General features: G+C 40.1%; 1 protein-coding gene and 1 long non-coding RNA gene across 2 annotated transcripts in view; one reads left to right on the top strand and one right to left on the bottom strand.

Moving 5' to 3' along the window:
• The first annotated feature begins 520 nt into the window (after window positions 1-520).
• On the top strand, window positions 521-7243 carry LOC309371309. The gene is made up of 2 exons (XR_014169036.1): window positions 521-3320; window positions 6811-7243. It is a non-coding gene; the product is annotated as an uncharacterized lncRNA (long non-coding RNA).
• A 382-nt stretch (window positions 7244-7625) lies between these two features.
• The window catches only part of REEP3 (receptor accessory protein 3), a 31768-nt gene continuing 18890 nt past the window's right edge, over window positions 7626-20503 (bottom strand). Inside the window, exons 3-8 of the mRNA XM_081913821.1 lie at window positions 18620-18696; window positions 18196-18316; window positions 17901-18014; window positions 12919-13069; window positions 12501-12652; window positions 7626-10822 (exon numbers count right to left, since the gene is read on the bottom strand). Of these exons, the coding sequence (XP_081769947.1) occupies window positions 10766-10822; window positions 12501-12652; window positions 12919-13069; window positions 17901-18014; window positions 18196-18316; window positions 18620-18696 (672 nt within the window). The 3' untranslated portion in view covers window positions 7626-10765. The remainder of the gene's footprint in view (window positions 10823-12500; window positions 12653-12918; window positions 13070-17900; window positions 18015-18195; window positions 18317-18619; window positions 18697-20503) is intronic.

Below are 20503 nucleotides of genomic sequence, written 5' to 3' on the forward strand. Positions count from 1 at the left end.
CGATTTAAAAGCCCCCGGGAAGGCAGGCAGGGGGGACAAAGACTTTTGCCCCCCGCCAGCCTTCAGAAGAGGTCCAGGACCTCTTCTGAAGGCGTGCGGGGGGCAAAAGTCTTTGCTCCCCCCCCCTGCCTTCAAAAGCCATCCGGGATAGCAGGAAGCGCTTCCCTGCTATCTCGGGCTGCTTTTAAAATGCTGGTGGTGGGGAGCAAAGCCTTTCGGCCCCCGCCGGCCTTCCTGGACCTCTTCTGAAGGCCGGAGGGGGGGGGGAAAGGCTTTGCTCCCTACCGCTAGCATTTAAAAGAGGTCGCCGGAGATTTCCCTATGGGCTTGCTTCGCAAGAAGAAAGCCCATAGGGAAATTCGTTTTGCGAAGCGCCTCCAAAACGGAAAACCCTTTCGTCTAGCGGGTTTTTCGTCTTGCGAGGCGTTCATCTTGCGGGGCACCACTGTACTAGTAAGTGTGCATAAGGATAGTAGTATAAGGCAACCTAACATATAGCTGTTTTCGTGTACTCTCTAGATCAGGAGTCAGCAAACTTTTTCAGCAGGGGGCCGGTCCACTGTCCTTCAGACCTTGTGGGGGGCTGGACTATATTTATTTTGGGGGGGTGAACAAATTCCTGTGCCCCACAAATAACCCAGAGATGCATTTTAAATAAAAGGACACATTCTACTTATGTAAAAACACCAGGCAGGCCCCACAAATAACCCAGAGATGCATTTTAAAGAAAAAGACACATTCTACTCATGTAAAAACACGCTGATTCCCGGACTGTCTGTGGGCCAGATTTAGAAGGCAGTTGGGCCAGATCCGGCACCCGGGTCTTAGTTTGCTTACCCATGCCTAGATACTTCTGTTCCAGGTGAATAAATATGGAGAGAAACTGGAAGGTTGTGACATTCATCACACTAGCCCCCACACAGGCCCCTGATGCAATGTATGGGAAAAGGAGCAAGTATAGTAGGAACCAGTGGGGGAGACTGGCAAGGGGGAATGTACACAGGATATGCCTACTGGCAAAGCAACCTGCAGTGTGCACGCAGGTTCTCTACCAAAACTCCGCTACCCACTTCTTCCACAGGTTTCTTATTGCATTCTTATACTGAGTCACTTACTGGAGCTTTTAAACAAACATACAAACAAACAAACAAACAAACAGACCAGGAACATCTCATTCTTGGAATTTACATTTCTGCATCATAAAAACTGATTTAAGACCAAAACAGCAAATAATGGGCCCTCTCAGAATTCATATTATGCTGTTCACAAAAATAAGGAGACTAAATATTTTCTCTGTTGGGAGTATGTGTGTTTTGAAGATTATGGTTTAATCCCTTCCCAATCCTCTTTGGAGCACTGTTGTAGATTTTGTTGTTATTTTTACACACAAGTTCTGATCATGAATCAGGATCATGCCTTATGGGAGAGAGAATAACTGCTATAAAAGAAGCAGCCAAGGATGTCATCTGACTGAGAAGCACTGGTACTTAATTAGGCTAAGCAAAGATAATATACACAGCTTTCCCAGCTCAGAAATTCCTTTTAATGTAAAAATAAGCCTATAATCATTTATGAACAGAGCGGGTCATCTGTGTGCTACCTGTTTTCCCCCTCTTCATGCAAACTTACCTTTTCATACCTAATATAGGCAAGATTGAATAGGATGGGGAGGGGGGAGGGGGAACAGGATGAACCCACAAACACAATAGCTTATGTAGACATACCCACAAGCAAATAACTAACTGTGACAAATGTCTGGCTTATACTAACAAAAGTCAGGAAATGGCTGGATAGCACTAAAGCTGTTTTTAATTTAGCCTAGCATGCCTATGTCTCAAGGCACATATGGTAGGAAAACAGTATCTTTCGGTATCATCTGGCTTGCCTGATAAGAGGCTAAGCTAGCAGCAAACCAGCTGGTGGTGCTTAGGCATTAATAGAAGGGGTTTTCAGCAAATTCCTACATACATAATTTTCTTTAATATGACCCAATGTTTATAAACATTTGAAATTTTAGAGCACTTCATAAATAAAGCATGCATAAGCTCACTGAACTGACCATAGTTCTCTTATTCTTTGGACAACCACCTTGAGGTGCACTCTAGATTTAAGAGCTTAGACATTACACCAGACACACAATCCGTATTTAGATTTCTGACCCAATTGATTTTCCTCAAGCACCTTCTGGGAACCTCGTATTTCCACTTTCATCCTCTACTTAAACGAAAAAGAAAAAAGGCACAGTGTTAGGAGGGCAACTCAGTTCTCTTGCAGATCATGACAGTGCTTTGGGCACGAAACTAGATGAATCCATGATATATTCAACTGAAGCAATGCTACCAAAACAAATCCCTGCAAAGAAAAAGAGAATACAGAAGAAAACAACACAATTGCTTGCCAATTTATAAAATGAATTTAAAAAACAACACAAAACCACCTGAATAAATAGAATTGTCTAGCAAATGTAGTATAGGGACCACACTCAAGATTTGTACAGGATGTACCTCTAAATATACAATGTGTAAAGCAATTTCTATAACACCTTGCACCTTCTATAACTGTGTATCTTCCTCCTTGCAGGCCTTCAAGCACTTTTCTGGAAATAGAAGTCTTGAAAGCCCATCCAGTTCACTCTTGTTGCTTGTGCAGGTTGGGTACTACCACAAAGCCAAATCATCTGAAGTCAAACTGCAGCAAAAGCCATGTGTGTATGAAATGACTACCCTATGGGATGTGGTGGTTTTAGCTGCAACAGTGCAGCCATTAGCCTCAGCTAGGATAGCCAGTGGCCACAGATGATGAAAACTAGCCTGCCCAGCACAGCAACTTCTGAAAGCCACTTGTGCCTGCCTCCTGCCTCCTCCTCCTCCTCCTCCTTCTTCTTTATACAGCACCTTATACCCATAAGTCTTAGGGCGGTTCACAACATAAAGTACAAAATATGTGATAAAAAATTTGAAAGAATTAACAATACAAGCTAAAAAACCCCACAAACATTCCCAACAAAAGCTCCTACACAATACCCCAGCCCTCAAATACAGACAAAAAACCAAATTAACATATATCGTTTAAATTCATTGTAAAACCACCTGATCCAAGGTAAAACCCCATCCCTTAGTGGGTGGGGCTAAAGAGGCAGCAAGGGACAGGTTTTTGTTTGCAATATTTTGAGCTTGTTGGGGGTGTGTGCATTCCATCTTTCAGATCATGGATGGGGAACTAATGACTCTCATCAACCTTGGCAACTAACCACGGTGACTGGGGTTGATGGGATTTGAAGTTGAGCATCTGGAAAGCCACAGATTGCCCACCCGTTTTAGGTAGATAAAGTTTATTTTTATGTGTCATATTAAATACATTGTATCTTACGCCTTTGAGATAGGGTGCAGTGAAACAACATAAAATTAATTCTGTAAAGAAATTGACTCCACTTTAACTGACACTACTAAGTTTATGTATACTATTTCCAGTGTTTTTCTTGGCTGTTATAATACAGGATCTGAGAATTGTTTCCATCAGGGAGCCCCTGCTTTAAAAAACAAGAGTTTGGGATTGTTGTCCTTTAGTGACCACTGTGGTTGGAAGTTCTCATATGTCTCACTGTGTGGGTCTTCCAAAAACATTCCAAGATGCACACAACCCCTCCATCAATGCGCATACAGAGCATGAGAACGACATTACTATTTCTCTTGGCATCCACTATTAAGAGGAGATTCATAGAGTTGGAAGGGACTTTAAGGGTCCTCTAGCCCAACCCTGTGCAATGCAGGAATCTCAACTAAAGCATCCATGTCAGATGGCCATCCAGCCTCTGCTTAAAGGCCTCCAAGGAAGGAGAGTTCACCCCGCTTCACTGTCAGAACAGCTCTTACTGTTAGTTAAGTGCTCTCATCAGTATCTAAAAGGATGAACTAGGTTGCAAGAGCTACAACTAAGTGATGGTACTATCCAAGCTAATGGGTAGGCCTCTCTTCCCACACCCAGCAGCTACATAGAACAATAGCCAAAGTTGTGAGCTGAAAAGCTGAAGATTGAGCCATGTTTTGCTCTGTGCTGGACTTTGGGGCTCCCCTGGAAACCTAAGGCGAAGTAAGATCTGTTGGGGTGTTAATGCTATGATCATGCCCCACCATCCTACGCTCAGGTTGTATATATGTGTAAATATAACCATATGTGCTAAACAGCCTTAACTGACATTCGTTCTAAGGAAACCACACCCTGGGAAAACACTTGGGACCCTTGGAGTCTCTCACCATTCAGAGACTAGGGTTGTAACATTATACAACATGCATCTCTCCTCTTTGCATGCAAATAGCCCTGATAATTGTAGCTTGATGGTTTTTAGTTTAGTAAACAGAAACACTGCTCTGGGGCTTTCGCTTTGAATTTCCAATTAGGGCACCACAACAGGAATGACAGTACTTCAAGATCATGCAATGGGCCATTTTCCTAGAAGCACTCTATCACTCTCATTGCCAGCTTGGCTAGAATATACCATACTTTGAATACTGCTAGGGAAGTTACTTTACTCTTCAAAGAATAGAAGCAGAGATGTATGTGTTGAAAAATATTGGAATGTACTTTTAATGCCTAAGACAATCCAAAAAGAGTTTTCTGCATCTGCTGAGAGATGAGACTTTGGGGAGCTCCATGTTGTGGGGTCCGATTGCTGCTGCTGCTGCATGGCTGCTATTACAGTATTGCCATAATACCCATTCATCCTGTGCAATTTGACATTACAAGACTACAAATTACAAAAGCACCATTCAGGGTCTTCTGCACTGTGCCATCTCAAAGAGCTGGGAAGCCACAGAGAAGAGACTTGCACTTTAAGCCTGCAGTATATTGTGAGACTGTGAAGAAAGAGCTTGAGGGACAAGGCAAACGGTTTGGTGCATTGAAAGAACCCATCTAGTCCAGCATCCTGTTTTCATAGTGGCCAACCAGATGCCTGTGGGAAACCAGTAAACCAAAGTTGAGCACAAGAGCATCCTCCCCTTCCATGGTTTCCGGCAACTGGTATCTGGAAGCATTTCTGCATCCAGCTGTGGAGGGAGAGCATAGCCATCATGGCTAGTTAGCCATCAATAGCCCTCTCCTCCATGAATTTGTCTAATCCTCTTTTAAAGCCATCCACGTTGGCGGCCATCACCACCTCCTAGGGGAGCAAGTTCCGTAGTGTAACTATGCGCTATGTGAAGAAGTACTTTCTTCCAGCATTCAGCTTCGCATTTCATAGAATGTATGAAAACCTTTCTAATCTCTAAGGCAGCATACCCAATGGTTTATTCAGTGAGGAAGGTTGTTAGAGACAGGCAGCATGTATGATACAGGGTATCAGAAACCAGAACAGTGGGAAAGTAGTGGATCAAACACTTATTAGATCTGCCCATCTTTGCAGATCAGTATTTTCCATGTGCAATTCTTCAGGTGTGCATATGAACCATATTGTAATTGCAAGTCTTAACAGTGCCATTGGACACTGGGGTCTGCTTCCTGGGCAACACCCAACAGCTAGTTGAATGTATGCCACTTAGACTACCCATTTTTCCTTTCATGTATTCCATCCCTCTTATTGCTGTGTAACTTTCCCATGAGAGGATTGGTTACATCCAACAAGAGAGCATAAAAAGATATCCATGTTGTTCAGAAATATAAAAATGGTGGCCTGTACATCCATCTTTCCAAGTGATCCTGCCCGCTCAGCAGTTCCACTAATCCACTTTCCTCTGTGCATTGACACCAAAATTCCAGTTTAGCCAAAAATTTATTCTATGTTATTTAATAAATTATAGGATAATTTAATAAAGTAGCCTAAACATCTTAAGTGAAAAAAGCAAAAACATTAGAACTCCCCACTGTCAAACATCTTTCTATTGTAAGGCAAGACACAAATCAACAGAATCCTAAGATGTACTTGTCTCTGACAAGATGCACAGACAATCTAATACAAAAGTTAAAAGCATTGCACATGAAGAATTCAGGGGGTGGAGTGAGCAGCCAACCCACTTAGTTGATTCCAAGACATTTCGTCTTCAGCAAAATTGCACGTTTCCCATCCCAGTGGAGAAAAGACGCTGGAAGGTCACATATAGCTCACTCACACAAGTGTTTCCAATCAAAAGCTCCTTCCCAAAATTATCAACAGTGCTGGCGTAAGCTTTTTTTTAAATAAAAAACAACAACCATGGAAGCGAAAAATATGTTCAGAAGAAAAATAAAAACAATTGTTTTTATAAGAACGATGAAATCACATCCTTATATTTTAGTTTTGAAAGGAACGTGAGAATATTTTCTCAAGCTTGGCAAGACATGATCATTGCAATTCAAGAGGGCACGCCTGAGGATATTCTGGCTCAAAATAAATAGTAGCTTGTGCATTTTACTCTCCCATAATATGTAACCATTGCTACCATGTGCCACCATTACTAAAAATGACCCTACCGCTCTTAGACAGATGTCTGAGATTATGATCAGGATTTAAAGCAACCATGAAACTATTTCAGCACAACTAAAGAGGTTTCAGGCTATTTCTTGCTCAACCAGGAATTCACTCCCCCACCCCCCAACTGCATTTGAAAATGAGATAGTTCAGCTTTGTATCAGATCACTTTTGGGATCTTTTCTGGAGAGGAGACAAAGGCTTTAGCTAGGCTAAAGGAGTCTTGGCCCTGCAAGCATCCATGGGATCAGAGCAGGTTTAAAGAGAGATGTGGAAGAATGACAATTTGCAATTGGTATGATTCCAACCATTTTAGATTTGAGGCAGCTCAGTACATTACTTCCTATAATGTTTTTATTTCCCTACAGATATCAAGCTGCATGGCATTTGAATGAGACAGGACAAAGACATTGAAAGTATTCCTTTTATTAAGTTGGTTTTTTAAAAAAAATCTTTTCAAGAGCCATTGCATCTTCAAAAATAGCATATACATAGGTAAAGAAGTATCAGTACAAAACTCAGTACTACAAATATGTAAACAAGTTGACAGTCTGTTACAGATGGGAAAGTTAAAGCTTGCAGTCTTAAAGCTGCAATTAGTCAGTATGTTGAAATTGCATTTGTAAGAGCTGGTAAGTAGAAGCAGTCCTTGAAAATAGTGTAATGTTTCTTTTGCATAATATGTACTTCATTCAACATCGATCTATCATCTTTCAACAAAATACCTTGTTTTTGACATGGTAAAACCATTATATTTAATTTGCAGCAATTATTTTGCCATTCTTTGAATCCAAAAAGTTATTTGAATCCAAGAAGCTAAAAAATGGATTTTAAAAATGGGAGAAACGAATTGCTTTTCATTCATTTAATTGAAGGACAACCTCACTGAGTGAGTGTCCAAGGAATGTGCCACTTGTAGTTTCCATGGGTGCACACGAAGCGGCCTTTAGTCTTTCGATATACTTGAACCAGGAAGATTCAGCCAACCAAGAGCTCCCTTTGTATCACACCCATACCATACAAGTACAATCACACCTGCACCATACACATGCAAGCACTACATGTAACTTTGGAGTATTCATGATACAAGTACACACCAACAACATAACATACAAAGCAGCCCTTAAGCCTTACAAATTTTCAGGATGAGTCTGTTTGACTAAAGGCATGGATATATTAAAAAAAAAAACAGCTGAAATAACGTATCATTTCGCAATCAATTCCTATACAGTTCCTTTGAAATTATCTGGTTGGATCAGTTGTAGGAAGACACAAAACTGTTTTGTCTGACCCAGTATGGTGTGTGCTTCTACATAACAAGCCACAAGTTATTTTAAAAGCAAAAGTGGAAGACACAAGTTGAAAACTAGGCTGGCTTATTTTAGAACTATGGTCCTCCAGTATGTAGGCTTCAAAAAAAAACCTTAAGGCTGATTTAAATTTTGTTAACAGAGGGATTATACAACAGAAAGACTTCTGAAAGATAATGCTGGGAATACACCTCCAATTCAGATACTATACTCCTTTCTCCCTACACTCAGTGTAACCACGTTAGTAGCTACTCTGAGGGCCAAACTAGAGAAGATCCCATTCAACAATTAGCAGCTACATAGGTGGCTTTTTAAAAAGAAATTGCAGCCACAGAGACATTAGTCTGAATTGGGAACTTTGTGTGGGAGTAGCCCCCCCATTTTCAATTGGGGGGGGGATGCTCCATGCCAATCAGCCCCATCCCCAGCAGCTGTAATTTACCTTTTAAAAAAAATCAATCATGTATCTAATTTTGTGAACAGCATCTTAGCAAGTTGGGTACAAAAATGTAAAAGCAAGCATTGTTTCTTATTAAAATCCTATTTCCAAAGCTGAAGAGAAAACAGTTCTTTAGTTCCTTATTTGGGGCAAGCTGTCAGTATTCAGAATAAATGGTAAATTCTTCTCTGGAGAAGAGACACTTCCACATGGCATGAATTAAAAATTGTGAAGCATATACATATTTGGAACCACTTCCTTTGGAACCACTTTACCAAGTTAAAACCCTAGTACCAACATATACGGTATAACAGCAGCAATTTTTTTCAAGTGTTTGGTTAAAAAGTGTGCAGCACTCAAAGCTGTGAAGATCAGGCTTAAAATGTGAACCTCTTTTCATGATTTCTTACATAACATTTAATGGCTGAGGGTCTGACATGGTTCTTGCATCCAGAAACAATACTAAAACTCCTGGTTATTCTAATAGATTTGGAAGATTCACCTGTCTAAAAAGGACAAGACATTCCTCAGGAATCTAGCCAAAAATAATAGTATTTTGTGAGCCAGCACTTGTTTTACATAAGTAAGATATGTACATATATGTAAGCCCAACTATCCAGTTGCTCTGGATCGTATCCAACAAAGAATTTCAGTATCTGGCTGTGTAGCTGAACTTTCCTTCCCTCTCCTTTCTTCTCCCATGAGACCCCTAAATCTGTTCTGGGGTTTCACCAACCCTCTGCAGCAGATTTGGGAGGACATGCAGGGAAAGGGAAAATATGACACTGGAAATGAAAAATCTTGCAACTGCTTGGTTGCATACCACCCTCGTGTTCCTGAAATGGCCTTCAGTTCTCTGCAGTGCCCCAACATAAAGCCTTCAATGTTTTACAAAAGAATAAAAAACACAAGCACAATAAAAAGCATACGCAAGATGATTCTTAAACACTAGAAACACAGGACTCTAAAATAATAGAACTAAATTTAGAGTGTGCAAGTTTTTCCTGTTTCTTGAGTTTGACATGTCTAGTACACGGTACACCATACGACTGCTGGTATCCAACAAAAAGGTTTAAAATCTTTTGGGTCTTCAACTTGTAGTTAAATTCCTTTATATACATTCCAAAAAGAAAAGGCACCTGGCCCATATTACTCAGCTGCGTGCTCTCACATGCAGCAGTGAACCCATAAGAGAAAGTCCACACGAAGATAAACTTGGTAAGAGTTGCATGCAGAAAGTGCTAAGTTCAATCCCTGATGGTCTCCAGGTGTTGCTTGGAGAAATACCTGTCTGAAACACTGAGGAGGTGCTGCCAGTGTAGACTATACTAAACTAGATAGACCAACAGTCTATGTGTTGCAGATTTCTATGTTCCTTGGTCAACACTGCATTGAAAAACCCAGTTAGAACTGCAATACTGCAGATCACAGCATGCAAGTGTCCAGATACAAATAACAAAGGGACTTGTGTAACACATTTATTGTGACACAAACTTCTGTGGACTACAGTGCACATCTACCTGTAACTCACGGTAACACTTAATGTATCTGTTAACTGTAGTTCATGGAAGCTCATGCCTGTTGTTTTTTGCTGCAAAAGACTAGCACAGGGGCTGCTCTAGAAAGAGATAATGTTCTGAGTGATCAACTCGGCTGTATGCACAGGCTACCCTCAAATCCCTGGTTACAGTAAAGCAATATACAGACCTCCAAACAATGAAGCAAGTTATGTGAGCCTTCTGGGGTTGTTGTTTTAGTTCTATACTGCAAATTCATATAAAAATATATCTATGCAGTATACAGAATTTCAACTAAAACCAAACTCAGACTGAATAAAGCAGTCTCCCCATGTCACATAGCAGTGAGGAAATTATCAAACGCAGTTTGTCATGTTTTAAGAAAGAGAATTCCACTAGGTATCAGAAACCCCTTGAACGGCCATAAGTTGTTCTTTGGATCCATGCCATTAAGAAGATTAATTGTGAATGACTTTTTCTTTCACACTCAATACTCTTACATTGCATTTTAAGAATTTTAAAGGAATCTAGCACAATGATGCATTCAAGTATAAGCTTTCCAAGTATAAAAAGGAAATTCTGGAAGTGCTGAGATTTTCAGTAAGTGTTGGCATTAACCAAGCACAATGCTCATCCACAAAAGCCACAATTAAAAGTCTCTAAGAGTCAGCCATTAAATTATTTCACTTATGAAGTACAAAAGCGTAATGTGCTAACCTAAACATATTAGCAATTAGTTTTAAGAAACTGAGATTAAACATAACTCCACTCTTTAAAGCAATATATTCTTACCACCATGACTGAATTATTGATATGGATAATCCCTAAACATAGTGGCCAGTTAAGTCAGGTATGCACGCAGAGCTCTGTGCATGCAGGGCTTTCCCCTTCCTCTTCAATGATCAAGAAAATGGACTACACAGGCAATGGGAATCCACACGTATGCCAAGTGTTTCCCTTCAGAGAATGGGGAAATCCTATGCAGGACAAGGCCCTATTGTGGGCCTGCAGGAAGCAACTAATATAGCAGTTTGACATGCTGAATTGTGAAGATCGTTTAGAAGTACACTTGTGGTCTTCTCTTCACTTTGTATTTTAATGAGCCATACCGCACCTGAAAGAAAAAAATGGCATGGAAGATTTAGATACACGGGGCAAAATCTGTTGCAAAATTTGTAAAACTGGCTGTTTATTTTCTGTCAGGAATAGAATCAAGCATAAGGACATGAATAAAAGTGTTAATCCAATTATGTGCAATAAAAACAGCTTCAGATCATTAGCAGCCTTTAAAAACTGCCAGTCTGTGCACAGGGGTAGCCAATATGGTGTCCTTCACATGTGGTTTGATTACAGCTCCCACCATCTCTGAACATGCCTGCTGATAGTAGGTCAAAACATCTGGATGGTTCTATGTTGGTTACCCCAAATGACCACTACAGAACACACAACAAGGTCGATGCATACAGTACAGTCATCAAGAGCTATTGCACCCCCTTCCCACTTTTAGTTCCCTTAGCATATGAAAGATTTGACAAAATACTGAACAGAAAAACCTGGCAAAGCAGGACATGAAGAAGAAACAGATAAAAACAAATATATTTGAAGGCTGGAACATATTAATGCTGTGTGAATGTCACTTAAACCACAATTAGAGAGATCCGGAGCCAACTGCTGGAACAGCAATCTCCCTCCCTCCTAGGGAAAACATGTCCCCCCTCCCAGCTTCAGCATAACTCAGAGGGATTTTAGCATTATTCCTTTAAGCAGACACTGAACCCAAATGTTCAGTCAGTTCCAACTTACCCTGACCTATGATACAAGAGAAGGGGGAATGGAGTCCTGAGAGGGAAGGGAGTAGAAAGAATGAGCAGGGGACTCCCCATTGCTTAACCCAGCCTTCCTCAAGCTGGTGTCCTCCAGATTTTGTTGGGACTCCAGTTCCCATGGGCATCATGCTGGGGAAGGTTGCTTAACTACTGTTAAAAGGCAACCAGTGCATCACTCAGAAAAAGTTCATACACTAGTAAACCAATTTATAAAATCATAGCTGAAGACTGCCAGATGCACCTTTTGAATTATAGCACTTTGAACATCCAACTATGGTAGCATGATGAGCCAACAGTTAATATTTAAAGGCCATTTGTATCATGAAAAAGCTTTAATAAAACCTTATTTTGAAAAAAGAAAGGCTATGTTTCAAAATATCCCCCCAGAGAGGCATAAAACACTAAAAAAAAGTCTATCTTCCAGGCAGCCTTAGAATCACCAAAAAAATCAGCAAAACAAAAAGATGTCAGTAACAACAGTGGAAAAAGCTGCATAAAACACACATTTCCCTTGATCTGGTTCTTGCTGCAGAGCAAGCTGGAAATATTCAGCTTATTAGGTGTTATTTCATGTGCCCATTGTCAGAGACATGGCCTGGAGCAGCTACCCCACTCTGCTGGGGGCAGAATGGTCAGGGAGGGTTTCTGGCTAACAGGGCTCTGAACTGCAGGACACACAGGGACGTCGACAAAAATGGCTTCCAAGTGCCCTCAGCAACATTGTGGAGCATGAAGGTTGTCTTGGTACTCTAGTGACCTTCATGTGATAAACAGGAAGATCAACTTCTCGAGCGCAGATAGCATAAATTCTTATCGGAACCTAAGCAAACAGGAGTGAGAGTGCATTACTGCTGTCCATCAGGAGATCTGGAGTGAGGTGTTGCCAATATGTAAATGACATACAGCTCTATTTCTTTGTACCATCTGAACACAGAACTTTATATTACTAAGTAGAGATGTACTTGCCTCTTTGCGGCCTTTGATAGTTTTTACCGATTTCATACTTTGTGTTCGCCGGAGACCTCTCTGAGTGAACGTCTCATCCTCTGAATACGTCCCTTCCCTCTCCTCATCTGTTTTATCATCTTCAGAATCTTTTTTTAATGGAATATTGTAACCTGATACTGCAAAGTTGAAAGTTTGTTAAAGTATAAATCATTGGTATAAATTATCTTTAAATAAGGCGAATACTGGGGACTAGAAAAAGCTGGGCTATCCTGATAAAATCTGCAGGAACAAGGCTTTCTCGGTTTCCAGTAAAATAACATGGTTGTATTCATCCACTGCTTGCTTTATACAAAATTTAATGGGCAACATCCAATATCAGTTATCACCTGATCTAGCAAAACCAGAAACATCCCAGTTCTTTTAGTAATATACAAACCTAAAGTTTCATTGGTGGTGGAGCTTCTGCTTCTCTTTTTTGTATCAGGTAATGTTTGGTAGTGTCTTTGTCCCACTGGTTCATCACCTTGTATAGCTGTTAAGTCATGCATACTGAAACTCCGCAGCTTTTCAGTTATTGCCCCTTGACCCTGGAAAATTAAGGGGGGAGGGGGAAGAGAAATGTTTCAATAGGAAAAGGATCATTTTCCCCCAAAGTTTATTTGTAACAGTCAAAATACAAATAGTACTATTACAAGGCATCACATGCAGCGCTTCTATTTCCATCAAGCATATTGTGTTTTTTGTGCAGCACCTTGCTTAAACATAAACATAAAACTTGCATAATACAAAATTTACACTAGTAAACCAATTTATAAAATCACATTCTCTCTTTAAAAATAATGTCAGATCTTGACTGTATGTTAAAAGTTATGTTCTGCACAAACGGAGGTTTCCCAGTTTTGTATTAGAGCTGAATTGTATTGTTACACTCCCAGCTGTAGATTAAGGGAGTGACAACGCAATTCTACATACATCTTCGACTGAATAATTCTCAAAATCACTGTAGCTTATTCCTGATCCGTGCTGTAACTATTGCAGTATAGCACATGTACAAGTGCCTCTACGGAAATGGAACTGCAAAAAATACACCTGGAAAAGCTCTATCCCTTAAATAATTATAAGGGGCATGTAAAGTTCTGGGCAAGCTGACAGTTTTGAATGCAACAAATAAGATTTCTTATCTAGCAATGCTTCCAAGTATCAAGATGACACCTATTTTTTTTTTTAAAAAAAAAAAGGATGGGGTGTGTGTGTGTGTGTGTGTGTGTACATGTGCAAGACAGGGCTGAAGCATGCAAGTGCATGTAGCACTTGCAATAGTTTCTATAGTCTGTGAACAAGCCTGTGCAAGCCTGAGGCTCTTGCATTTCTCTCTCAGCTTTTTCCTTCGGCATGGGTGTAAGAAGGTTTTTTGGATACTTCCACTTCCATTTTAGATTAGCTGCCACTTGTAGCGTTGCCCAAACCCAGCCATGGTTGGTTTGAAACAAAACAGCTTGTTTCAAATCCAGCCAGAGTTTTAGATTAATTATAGTTTAGGGTTCAGAGGAAACGCTAAACTGTGGTTAATCAGAACAAAAGTTTCAGATTTGCTCCTCACACAGCTGCACAAGAAGTGGTGGTGGCGGGAATGCACAAGTCTTGAGGCTTGGACAGCCTCATTCCTATAGTGATTAACAAGGTTTATCATGAGATCCATCCAAGTTGTAGAAGCCAAAGTGACAAAAGTGTACTAGTAAGGCAATGCAGAAAACCAGCAGTTAAAATGTAAGTAGAAAGCTGGGAGAAGCACAGTATTCAATGTTTTGCACTGCGTACCACATGTATTTGCCCAGATAGTCAGCATAGTGGTACCTCCAGTCGTGGACGGAATCTGTACCGGAGCTCCGGTTGGATCCCAAGGTTTCCGCAACCAGAGGGACTGCTTTTATGCATATGGCAAAACCTGGAAAAATACTTCTAGGTTTGCCATGTTCACATCCTGGAGGATACACAACCAGAGGTGTGCTTATCCAGAGGTACCACTGTATTGGCTGTGCAAAGAGTCCCCTGTCATGTAACTACTTTGTAGATACAGAACACAAGAAAATACCTCATACACAACACTCAATTTATGGAATTGCTTGCCATAATATGCAGTTATAGCTACTAGCTTAGATGACTTTAAAAGAGATTAAACAAAATCATGGAAAATTGGTCAATCAATGGATACTGGCTACCACAGCTAAACAGAGCCTCAGTATTCAGAGGCATTATACTAAACATGAGATGCTGGGATGTACAAGTTGCTGTTGCTTTCATGAATTGCTTGTGGGCTTCCTGGAAGTATTTGGCTTGTTACTGTAAGAAACAGCATTCTCAACTAAAGCGTTTCCCTCCATCTTAAGTGTAAGTCAGGACCATTTCAAATACCCAACCCAGATTACTCCTTTTTGTGAAATTCTATTTAGCATCTGGATCACAATTTCTGTATGAATGAACCCCAATCTATTAAAAATAGTCTTATAATTATGTACCGTACTTACTCTGAGAATTTTTACAGCTCTCCAGCTTTTATAGGCCTCCAGTTGTCAGGGAACGGCATCTTTGACCCAACTAGCTTCCTATCCTATATTGCCTTTAATTGTGTCCTCCTGTCATATAGGATCTTTAATGCAGCCAACCCAACTGTGCCTCATATATCCATTCCATCTGGTAGAATCTCCTGGCCATAAAGTTCCGAATTTTATTAAAATATAATTACTGAATTTACACTTCAGCATGCAAGCTCATATAAGTTACCTTTTCCTTATTTATTTTAAGCATGGTGAATTTCCTTGCTGTAAAACTTCCATGTGCTATACTAAGCAGTTCTGCCCACGTGAATTAATTCACTAACAGGACCAGCAATCCTTTCAAGCACATTTGGGAGAAATTTGGTTTAACAAAGGGCTGCAGTTATGGCTGACAAAGTAGCCTTACGCCATTCATTTTCTTGTTTTCAGCTGTCAACACATTAGTACTGTAGTAACATCCTTAGAGGTTGCATGATATATAATAACCTGTTTAAACATAGATCTGAAACATGGTATAAATGGTCAGAACTTCTCATACAAATCTTTGTCCTTGAGCAAAAAGCTACAAATTGGCAGTAACCAAAGGCCGTTATGAACCTCTGTAGATAAACCAGCAGAGGAATCATCTCAGAACAATAAATTATGTATTTGGAAATATAATGGTCTTCATTAAACAGATAGTTCTAAGGATAAGAGTAAATAGACAAAGCATGGACAAATATAAAATACTATGTATGAAAGCGAAGTGAGAAGCTGCTTTGGCTGCATACCATCAGCAGTTTGCAGCATTTGATGTTGAGGAAATGAAACCTTGAGAATAGCAGGTCCATGAAAAATGGAAGCCATAAACAAGCCAAATAGGACGAAAGCTGAACAATATGACCCTACATTGTTGTTTTCTTTCAATAAATTGAGCTCCAATGTTCAGGAAAATTCTGTCTTGATCCAAGACTCAAGAGAGGAAGGTTAGGTCTCATGTCTCAGCCTTAGGAAATCCTGGATGTGTGGTTTCTCTGCGTTTGTAAGAACACAGTGGTCACATCAAATCAGGCTACTGCCAATTCAGAAAGAACTGATGAAGTAGGCATAACACTAACCCATAGTTTAAAATAAAAAAAGAGCCACAGCAAGTCATGCGATCACATACTCTCTCCCTGGTGCAGATGTGAGTGTGAGTGCACATATGCCAAAGATAGGCATGATTTGATCAACTGAGGCCTTAAGGAGTCAAGCAATTTCCCCTAAGAATGGCAAATTCTGCATAACCTTGCCAACTAGTAATTATTCCTCCTCAGAATCTCATCTAGTGTCAATTAAAGCAATAGCAATTTCCTGAATAAAATGGCCGTGTGCAGAATTTGAGTAGTTGTTTACCAAGAATATCTGACAACCAGTTCAAACGTTATCCTGCTGCCTAAACACAACACACAGATTATGGCTGTTTGAAAGCTTTTCGCTTGGCAGCACTCCATGAGGAGTGGCAACAATCTCAATTATTCTTAGCACATCAAACCCAAAAGCATGGGCCACTGAAGTGCTGTACAGACATTTCCACTCATATGCAAAGTTTTAGACTAGAAATGGGGTACCTGTAGCCTTCCAGATACTGCTGCACTACAACTCCATCATCCCTGATCACTGGCTATGCTTGATCTAAGGCTATGTCCAGTGTCCTGCTGCCAGCTGAAGTTCATCAGGTATCTACTACGAATAAGGCCCTTGGGGCTGCAGTGTCAATTTTATAGAATACTCTCCCTAGGGTTTCAACAGCTGATCCTTCAGGCACGAGGTTCATCTGGCTTTTTTTAGGAAGGATTTCAGCCTGACTGCTCTGACATATCCATCCATGTCTTGCTGCAAGCTGGTTTTTCCTGCTCTACTTATTTGTTTTTGCTTCTCTTGTAATATCTAATGTGAATCTGACTGTTTAAATGTTCACATTTCTTGTTCTGAGATTTCCTTCACCTTGAGGAAAGTGAAACAGAAGGGCAGGGGCTTTGCTCTGAAGATACCTCTTTAAAGTTAGCCAGATATATTTTTAAGCATTTCCACTACCTTTTTGTTTCTGATCCATTGACTGCTGGTGAAACTTGTCTACAAAGCATTGCTACAAGTATTAGGAAGGTTACACTTCTACTAGTTGCAGTTATAATTTCCTAGAAATATGAAAGACAGGGAGAAAAGAGGAAACTACCCTTCACTAATGCATGGAAATTTACTGCAGGCAATGTCCATCTTGTACAAACTATCTTGTCCCATTTATTCTAAGCACATCTTTGATTGGAGGTGTATAGATTCTTCTTTTATATTGCTATAGTTACAAATGTTGACTTCATTAGTGTCCATTAGCTACATGCCTGAATTACAGGAAGAGCCAAGAAGCTTATTACTTAAGACACGTCACAGAAAGTCAGGAGCACCTTTTGGGTCCAAGTGCAGCAGCCCAATTAAATTAATGTTTTCCAATATCACACAACTCTAAGCAAGAACAGTTATGGTTCAAGTTCATGTAGTGAATTAATATTTTATTCTAAAAAGGTAAAGAGAATTCAGTGGGGATTCATATTAATTTGCCAACTCATATGTACTGTAGCACTGCTTCATGCTTTAATTTCCATGAACAATTACCTCAACTTGATTGAAGGAAAACAGCAGAAAGAAGCCAGAAATCCTACGGAGTGTGATTACCAGCAAGAAAAGGCAACAAGAGAGAAAGAAAGGGTCATCTTCACTATTTTTTTTTTTAAAAAATCATAATATAGCTAGTGTTTAAGAGAGGACATACTTTTAGAACATGCTGTTAGAAAAAAGTTATCCAACTTAATATGCAATGTATTTTTATAATGAACGGTTAAATATTTACCTTTACAGCTGCTGTCACTGCAGCAGTAGCAGCTAAATTTAAGCCTTGTTTACCAAAGTTAACCATTGTTTCATAACCGCGTTCTTTGGCTTGCACAATATATTCATCAATCTCCTAAGGGGAAAAACAGGCAAACAGTGTGGACATTAATCTAATTTGACATAACATTCTCAGTGTTAAATACAAAGTACTAATGCAAGTTTCTCCTCCCCTCCCCTCCCCACCCCAATTGCATTAATTTTTTTAATATTATGGAATAAATTATTTTAAAACCACAAAGAGAGGAATGTCTCACCCTTTCTCTTGAAGAAAGAAGAGGATGAAGAAACTTCCTATATATTAAACTTGCCCCTCTAGTATATGGAGAGAGCAACCAAATAACAAATGCAATCTTCAGCTCGTAGTACAATGGAAACCTGCAAAACAAATCAGAATTCAAAATTGGGTTCTGTTATTTTAGAAACAGGTACATTCCTTCTAGATCAGAAAGCTCTGGATGATATTGAATAATAACACGTTTTAAACAAAAGCTTTTTTTGGCTTTACTTTAATTATCTATAATCCTTAATCTAGTTTTACATATTATTGCTATTTTATAGCTCTACCTTTTTCAGAACTAGCATAGGATAATTCGGATAAAGGGTATGTGACACTATAAACTACAATATGTCAAAACACAACTGGAATTGTAACATGCTCTGAACCCAAACAAATCTTACCAAGATATCATGAGGTCCGTTATTGTTTCAGTAACAGTATAAAGAGCAAACACAATCCAGTACATCATCCACCGCACCTGAAAAGGAAAGATGTGACAACCATTTTAATTTCCAATACATCAATGACAAGAACACAGGATACACATTTTGCAATGATTTAAACTATGCTTACTTGCTGCTTGTATTCATATGTTTTAGAAAGATGGGAACCGTAGGTAGCAGACAGCAGCTGAAAGAGTCAGAACCTTTCTGATAAACAGCCCTTTTACTCTAGCTTAAATCAAAGCAGCTCTGATAGCCTGACCAACTTCTGCTGGAAAATGAACAAAACAACCTATTTGGAAGAAGCAGCTATTGTTTCACTACCATGAGTTAAATCATACAACAAGGAGAAAATACCCTCCATCCCATCGCTTTCCTTAAAATGGGGACTCATGCTTGCAAACCACCCCACCCCTTTCTTCAAAAATATAATCTAGCCTTTAACGCGGACAAAACAGAAAGGTAGCACCACTGAGAATCTTCTAAATATTGTAACATTATTCTCACCAGTTAAGCAAGCTGCAGAAAGTGATACATGTCCATTTAAGCTAGTACAGTATTGGCAGTAGCAGTACACAGTACAGGATAGATGGACAGATAGATATCTCCACCAAAATAAAATTTTATATCAAATTAATATTGTGTGAGTGCTGATAATTTTGTGTTAGTGTCAGATGGAACCCTACTCATTTTGTATCACAGGACTGTTGCTGACCCGATAGCTATAATATAACCTATGGCAATCTATACAGTCCAACAGTTCCAGCCCTTAGCAAGCTACCAGATCACTGCAAAGATTACAGTGGTTTAGCTGGGTCCCATCGCCTGTGTTCAGTTTGAGACCTCCAGCATCCTAACGTAAAGGTAAAGGGACCCCTGACCATTAGGTCCAGTCGTGGCTGACTCTGGGGTTGCGGGGCTCATCTCGCTTTACTGGCCGAGGGAGCCGGCGTACAGCTTCCGGGTCATGTGGCCAGCATGACTAAGCCGCTTCTGGCGAACCAAAGCAGTGCACGAAAACACCATTTACCTTCCCGCCAGAGCGGTACCTATTTATCTACTTGCACTTTGACGTGCTTTCAAACTGCTAGGTTGGTAGGAGCAGGGACCGAGCAACAGGAGCTCACCCCGTTATGGGGATTCGAACCGCCGACCTTCTGATCAGCAAGTCCTAGGCTCTGTGTTTTAACCCACAGCGCCACCCTTTCCATCATCCTAAACAGAGGCTAATCAGAGCTATGCCTCGCACCAGTGGGTAGGCTTATACTTTATGAGGAAAATATCCACTTCTGCTGGCATGCTACACTCACTTAATGATACCGTGTTCCAATCCAGTTCAGAAGTTCATTATCTTGCTTTAATAAGACACAGAAACACAACAATCCAAATCAATGTTCCATCACTGACCCACTGACTCTATAGAGATTGGGAGTAGCTTTCCATAGTTTCAGGTGCAAGTCTTTCCTAGCTCTACCTACGACTTTCTGCAAACAAAACATGTTCTCCTATAAAGCTATAGCCCTTCTCCAAATAAGTCTGTGGCCAGTACACCCCTTTGCATGAACTGTGATAGAACCACATTCTCTAACCAGTTTCCCATTTTACCCATTTCTCAATTCTGGAACAAGGCAGACTCTTTAAAACAGTTTTGAACCACAGTTTCAAGATTTTGACTTGTTCTGAACTTGGTAGGAATGGTCGCCCTGTTCTAAAGAAAGGGGAAAGTGTGATTAGAGACTTCCTGATTTAAATCACAGCTTATGAAAAGGGTGTGTGTATGGGTGTATCTTGTTCAAATCTCAACCTCAGTGAATATATAGTCATCCAAACATGATCAGTAAG

The sequence above is a fragment of the Podarcis melisellensis genome, assembly GCF_964234715.1.
Source record: "Podarcis melisellensis genome assembly, chromosome: 5".
Classification (NCBI taxonomy): Eukaryota; Metazoa; Chordata; class Lepidosauria; order Squamata; family Lacertidae; genus Podarcis; species Podarcis melisellensis.